This window comes from Chelonoidis abingdonii, chromosome 1, assembly GCF_003597395.2.
Source record: "Chelonoidis abingdonii isolate Lonesome George chromosome 1, CheloAbing_2.0, whole genome shotgun sequence".
NCBI lineage: Eukaryota > Metazoa > Chordata > Testudines > Testudinidae > Chelonoidis > Chelonoidis abingdonii.
Genome location: NC_133769.1, coordinates 312,625,672 through 312,633,304, shown reverse-complemented (window position 1 = coordinate 312,633,304; position 7,633 = coordinate 312,625,672). Strand labels below are relative to the sequence as shown.

The 7,633-nt window shown below is 42.6% G+C and overlaps 1 protein-coding gene across 1 annotated transcript in view; it reads left to right on the top strand.

Moving 5' to 3' along the window:
* The first annotated feature begins 1,175 nt into the window (after positions 1 to 1,175).
* CPB2 (carboxypeptidase B2) overlaps positions 1,176 to 7,633 on the top strand; it is a 36,938-nt gene continuing 30,480 nt past the window's right edge. The window contains exon 1 of the mRNA XM_032790646.2: positions 1,176 to 1,327. Coding sequence (XP_032646537.2) covers positions 1,176 to 1,327 — 152 coding nt within the window. The remainder of the gene's footprint in view (positions 1,328 to 7,633) is intronic.

Sequence of the window (7,633 nt, the reverse complement as noted above, 5' to 3'; positions counted from 1 at the left end):
CTTGCCCTTCTTTTGTAATTCAGGGTCTTTTTTATGATTCATGTATTTTTACTGACACATTAGAGGTATTTTCCTTTGGCTTATTTTCATTTTTGGTTGTGTTGGGATCCATTATTTGTCTTATGATACATTCAAGAAATGTCCTTAGTTTAAAAGACTCAACTGTATTTATTAAAGAATACTGTGCATGTCTATACAGCTTTCATCTGAGGATCTTCAAGCACTTTGGAATTAAGGTTCACACCATTCCTTTGAGGGAGGTACGTATTATTGCATGTATTTATATAGGTAAACTTAGGCACAGACCACTACCAAAGCTGAGAATATAACTCAGAAGTCTATCCCCTGTTGCTCGCTATTGATCCTCGGATTCTTCACCCCTGTATCATCACCTATCTTACTTCAAGTATTACATTAAGCAACTAACAAAGATACAGGAAAAGTTTTGGGCCTTTACTTTTCATCTGAAGCACTGTTGTTTCTATATTTTCCCCTCTCAGTCTCACTGGGCCTAAAAGCAGAAAGCACCAGTGCTTCTCTCTGGATTGTAGGACAGGAGGAATCCTATGCAAAACAGTTAGTACTTCCATCACAAAGCTAAACCTTGAGGGCCTGATTCACTACCTAGCTTCCACCAGTGGAAAATCCAGGCTTTGGGGATCAGCAAAGAAAAATCTCCCAAGAGAGGGGGTGCAGCAATGCAAGTAGCCCACAGTTCCCGCTCTGCTGGAATTGGCCAATGCAGCACCAAAAGTGGGCAAGGTCAGCTGTGGTTGAAGCAGGTCTAGGAGATGTGTTCCAATCCTGATCTGAAGTAGTGAGAGAATAACATGGATATCTATCTGCTTCTGTTGGGACTGAGAGCACCATCCCCGTTTCACATTAGACCATGATTTCCTGTATGCTGTATAGAATGATAACATCAACAACTTAGGCATCAATGTTGCTTTTTTGTTGAGGCCCGAGTTTTGTAGCCACAATAAAATGATTTAAAAGCTCAGAAGAGAAAGTGACTCATCAATCTGAAAATGATTAAAATGTACCATGTCCCTTCTAGTATTTGCTTCATCAATATGAACAGAATCTCCCACAGGGATTAAGTCACATTTACTCAACCACAGGAAGCAGGGGACAGAGAACAGTGACAGTATTAAATTTTAACCACTCTTCAAATAATGGTTTTAGAAATCAATAGTGTAGGTCCTGAACCCCTGGCTTCTCTAACTGCACTTGATTTCATGGCAGATGCTGTTGAGATGAAGTTTTACCTTCTATTTGTCACTCTAGCTATCTGCGTTCAGCAGAAACATGTCTTCACTTTTCAAAGGTAAAAAACTCCTGGTGTTATCTGTCTTTTAGTGGGTGTGGGTATGGAAGGCTGTCTGGCTGAACCATAATATCTCCTACTGGTATAAACAAACATTTTACAAAGATCTAAGGTTATTTATTGTATTTGTAATTGGATGTATAGATCAATATAATATATAGATGACATAGGCAATGAAATTAATATATGTCTCCTTTGCGACCATAAATCCTATGTTTTTAATCATATTAAAACTATTCTTTTTGGTCTAAGTGCAAATCAATTCTGCTCATTCAGTGCTCTGGAATGCAGTTAAATGGCATAACTAAGCTTAATGGGAAAAAATAATTTGCTTCATTTGCCTTAAAACAAGGTTTTAAATGAATTACTTCTTGAAGTGGAAATAGAAACCATTTCTGAAAGTGCTAACAATCTGTTTTCTTTCTAAACGAGTTTTTATGATTGTTTTTTCCTGCCATAATTCATTTTCAAATAATCATTTCATCCTTGTATGACATCTGAGAAGCAGCTTTATTGCTGCCTATTGATAAACCTCAGAAATGGCCTGAAACCAAAAAGCTCTAGTAAAAACATGAAAACAGATGCCAGAAACAAAAACAGCCAAAAAGATTATATTTTCTAATATTCAGTTGGTTTTAAAACCTGAAACACTGTGATATGTGGAGATAAAAAGATAATGCAACTTGTAACTATACTTAGCAAACCCAGTAACAAAAATAATCATGATTAAATAGCACCCATCATCAGAAGATATCAAACCACTATACAAATATTAATGAACTAAACCTCACAACACTCTTATGTGACTTACTCTAAAAGTTTGTGACAGAACTGGGAATAGAAGATAGATCCAAGTCTTCTGACTCCTAGTCTTGTGCTCTAAACACAAGATTGTTTTAATTGCCTTGTGTTGTAATCACATTTTCCAATGGTTACCTAAATACCTAAATACAAGTTACAACTGGTTATACACAATGGGATAAATAGGGAAGGAAGTGGACAGGCTCATTAAAATAACCTTTGGGTGAAGTCAATGAAGCTACACCAATTTACACCAGTGGAAGTTTTTTTTAATATTTAAACACAATAGTTAAGATTTGATGTAGTCAGCCAAAATGCAGTATTTCCAACCCCAAGTGTTCAAAAATCATGAGTCAGGTCCCCTAAAATCACTGAAATTGGCTGAAAAGTTGTGAGATGTGTGACAAGATGGCCTATGTAATATGGTGGGCCCTGCACTTTTCTTGGTCTGGGGCTAAGATGCCACCCCTTGCCCCTGCTCTTGGGGCACCAAGTGCCCCACTAGTGGCCAAGGAAGCTGATAAAACGGGGAAGCAGGAAGGGGTCTGGATTTGCTCCTCACTCTGAGTCCCAGCCTCTCTCAGCCCCTGCGGGTCCTTGCCTTCTTCCCCCTGGAGTGGGGTACTTTCAGTCCTTAGAGGCTGGGGGAGGGAGTCTCCCTCCCCTGCTGGGGCAGGGTCTCCCTTACTCCCTTACTCTCCCTCCGGTTTTCTGATCTTCCAAGTCTCATAGCACACCTCCAAGCTCCAGTCCTCTCTCCTTCCTCCTTCTCCCCTGACTGCCTAACGCCAGGGGGGTTTATTAGGTTGCTAACAGGGCCTTAATTGACTACAGGTGCTCCAATTAACCTGTAGCAATCCTCCCTAGTCTTCAGGGAACCACACCTTAATTAGCCTAGGGCTTATATACTTCCCCTCTACCACTCTCCCACTGGTCCCTGGTCCTCCTGTATCACTGATTTCAAAGCTAATACATTTTATTTGACTACTGATGTCAGAGCATTTAGGGATCACATCTCCAGGCTTTTCTCTGTAACCACACAGCCTGTAGCATGATTCCAGAAGGTAGGCCTTTAAGAAAAATGCCAAATACTTCAAGACTAGTGATAAGATCATGAAAGTTGTCAATACTGGAATGTGTCCATCCAGAGGCCTCTCTACGTTTTTTGCCGCCCCAAGCATGGCAGTCAGGCAGCCTTCAGTGGTGTTTCTGCAAGAGATCCGCCGGTCCCGCGCCTTCAGTGTGCTCACCGCCGAATTACCACCAAAACTGTGGGTCTGGCGAACCTTCCGCAGAAACACCACCCTCATAGTGACCGGCAGGCCATTCCCCGTGGCTTGCCGCCCCAGGCACACGCTTGCTTCGCTGGTGTCCGGAGCCACCTCTGTGTCCATCTCACTGAACTGTTTTAGGGAGGGAATAAAGGTGGAGACTGTTTTACAGCACCTAAAAGGTGTGTGGAAGGGAACAAACTCCATTGTCCATAACTCTGATCTCCATTGTCATGAAATATCTTAATTTCTAGTCATGAGGGACAATTTTATGTGTCAAATATATAAACCATGAGTAGTGGAGGAAAGCAAGACACATACTTGGTGAGATTAAGGACACTCATGGCTGCCAGAAAGAAGCTGTAACAAATCCCTGGCCACCTGTTATTCTTATTTACTATTTGTACTATGGTGCCCAAGGGACCTAGTTGTACACCAGGATTCCTTTATGCTACGCAATGTACAAACAGAACAAAAAGAGAGCTTGCAATCTGTGTAGACGATAAATGGCAACACATGGATACGGACTGACTGATGAGGGAGTACAAGCAGGGCTGGCTTTAGGAATTGTGGGGCCCAATTCGAATACCCGGTGGTGGTCTGGGTCTTCGGCGGCACTTCAGCAGCTTTACTCGCTCCAGACTCCCACGCTGCGAAATTGCCACCAAAGACCCGGAGCAAGAGAAGGACACCCCTGCCATCAAAGTGCCACCAAAGACTCAGACCGCCACCAGGTATGTAAAAAAAAATTTAAAAATTAAAAAGGCACCTAAGGCGTGGGGCCCTCTTAAGTGCAGGTGCAGTGCCCGATTCCTGGGGAATAGGGGGAATCGGCCTAAAGCCGTCCCTGAGTACAAGAACATAATGAGACAATAGTGGGAAGCATGACTGACAATAGTCTCTCAGCACATCAGAGTCTGGCCGTTACCAAGTTTTTTGTAGTCATCATTGGAAAGGAGAGATTTAAGGAGGGATGTGAAGGTGGATAATAAGGTAGCTTTGCTGATGTTTACAAGGAGCAGCTCTCAAGCATGAAGGACAACATGAGAGAAATACTAAAGGTGTTTGGAAATTTAACAAGTGGGTGATGGCCGATCAGAGGAGAAATGATAGGTAGGCATAGGCATGAAGGGCCTTGAAACTAAAGACAAGTAGCTCATGTTTCAAAGAGATAGAGAAGGCAAACTGTGGAGGGATGCAAAGAGAAGATTGACATAGTCAATGCAATTGACTAGCAGAACGATCTTTGTAGCAGCATTCTGAATAAATATGTGTGGGGCAATACTGCATTTATCAAGACCCGAGAAAAGGATTTTGCAATAATTGAAACATGAGATGATGAAAACACTGGATGAGAGCTTTAGCTGTGTAGATTGATAGGAAAGGCCATATCATAGATATGTTATCCAGAAAAAATCTGCATGATTTATACATAGACTTGATTTGAGGATCTACAGAGAGGTCTGAGTCAAAGATGACACCCAGGTTACAGGCCTGAATGACAGGCAGGATGGTGGTGGTGTCCACAATTATTGAGAAAGGAGATAATGGGGAGAGGTTGCGGGGAAGATTAAGAGCTCTGTTTTGAGTTTGAATTGGCAACTAGACATCCATGAGGAGATGTCAAAGAAACAGTCTGAAATTTTAGTTCGGACAGAAGGAGACAGGTCTGGAGTAGAGAGAGATCTGTGAGTTGTCAGCATGGAAATGGTAGTTGAATTTGTCTTTGCACATAAGATTACCCAGAGCTAAGGTGCAGAGGAAGATGAGAAAGGGACCAAGGACAGAGCCCTAGGGAACACCCATAGGAAGTTGGAGGGGGAATGAGGAGGATCCCTTGATAGACACGCTGAAAAGCAACTAGAGAGAAGGGAGGAAAGCCAGGAGAGTACAAAGTCCTGGAAGCCCAGGGACGACTGGGTTTCAAGAAGAAAAGCATGTTCAATGATATAAAAGGTAGCTGACACGTCAAGGAGGGTGAGGATGGAGTATTAGTTCCAGATTTGGCCAGGAAGAAGTCATTAGAGACTTTGGCAAGAGTGGTTTCAGTCATGGGAAAGTGACAGAAGCCAGATTGGGAAGGGTCTAGGATAAGAATTCTCAGTTCCTGTCCTCCAGATCTATCAGTAGGATTTCACAATTGTCTCCAGGGTGCACACCATAGTATCTCAAATTTCACAACAGCAGTAAGGACAGAACTCAGATCCTTATGCTCCAAAAGCACAGGTCCCTCCAACATAAGTTATATGAGAATCTCCATTAACTGTTGACTAACTTAATGCCTATAATAGTCAGCTGAGCAGCTCTGATTCCATCCAACAGAAGATAGTGTTATGAATACACAACAGTCACCTCATTGTAATACTTTGCACTATAGTGAGCAATGGAAACTACATGAAGAAGTCACATGCACGCAGCCCAGTTCAGGCACTTTTTGTAAAATTAACTCCCATGGTAGATAGCAGCATCAGGAAACAAGCTCCATTTCAAAACAACCCCAATCATGGGTTATATAGAGCACTTGCACTGAGAAGTGGGCAAGTAGCCAGTGCTGCATAATTCCGATTGCTGTTTGATTCTCTCTCGTATGAAGTTGAGGGTGTGTGGAGAAGGCTGGCACATTGTTGATTCTGCCTGATTGTGTGGAGCACAGCTAAAAGCAGAAATGATAAATCACTTGGTTGCTAGCCTCAGTCAGGTCACAGCTAGAAATAAATCACACCAGTGGGTTGTGACAATCATGATCCACAGATTAAAACTACATGTTTTGAGAGCCCTGTCTGTTTTGTTCTAAGGGCAATTTTCTGAAATGGTGTTGTCAGTCATCTTTCAAGAGCCTGCTTCACGCACTGTCACCAGCTCCATGGGGTTTCTGGGTGAACCGCTTCCACTCCAAGAAAATGGAAATGGGGCTCAGACCTGCCCTGGCTCCTTTCCCCACTCTCTATACCTACTACCTACTTATACACCAGACATATCAAGTCTTTTTCATTGGGTGTGAGACTCATTCATTAGCAAGCTGTCTCACTCTCACACAGATTCCTAAGCTTATCCCACTCATTTTAAGTAAATATATAAAGATTTAAAATATTTTTACTCAGGCACTTTAAGAGACAACAATATATCTAGGGCCTCAGGCACAGGGCTTAGAAAGCCACTTTCCAAACTTGTGTACTGTGGTAATCATAGAGACTACAGGCCCATGTTCTATATGCACGCAAGAAGAGAGAAGAAGTGATGCAGAGGGGGTGGGGAGATTGTTTGTGTGTGTGAATACTTGGCGGTTAAAAAAAATCTGAGTTCGCCCAAAAAACAAGCAGGGCTTGATCAAAAGAGGGAGGGTTTTGCAAAATACAGTTCAAAATTTAAACCACACTGGACAAATTCATGTCTCAGGGGTCGTCAACCACCTAGGTTTTTGTTCCAACCAGCAAATAATTGTTTTTATTAAAATCCACTATTTTGCATTGCATCTAGAGTTCTCACATGCCCTAGACTTACTATGAATGAGGACATTTAAGTGTTCCATATGCAATATTAAACAGTGCACATTTTGAAACGAACTATTAAGTGCTGGTTGGATTAAAAACCTGGACTATTGGGTGTTGCCAAGGACCAAAGATGAGAGTCTCTGTCTTAAGCAATGACCTAACAGACCACCTGACTCTTTGGGGCTGTAAACTCACTCTTAAGGCCAGCCAACCCTTGGCATCACTGATATACACATACTATTTCAAACTTCTCCTAATTCCCTGATAAGGGTGCATTCAAACCACCACTGTTCTGCACTTACATAGGGATTGAAAGTTATTTCTTAACTCTCAGTCAGCAGCATGTGTACATCGCTGGTCTACTTCCAGTCTCAGTCCCTCCCTACAGTGGTGAACAGGCACTGATTTGGCTGAGGGATACAGGCAGAGGAAGGACACCTAGCCCTGGACTGAACAACTGGGGCACTAATCGGCACAACAGATAGCTAGCCACTCTGGCTGTGGGTTTCAAGCAGGATGATGACTATCAGTATCTGTAAAGAATGAGAGAGAGAAGTAGGCCAGTGGTATACAGGATTCCAAACCACCTGCAGGCAGGTAGATAGTAGAGTAGGGGAGGGGAGAGGAGGGGAGCAAAGGAAGGGGGAGATGGACAGGATTCAGGGCTGGGAAGAAAAAAGAGCTGGGGCACCTTTAATATGTGTAAGGAAGAGCATATTCATGTTTTGATTCAATCCGAGACA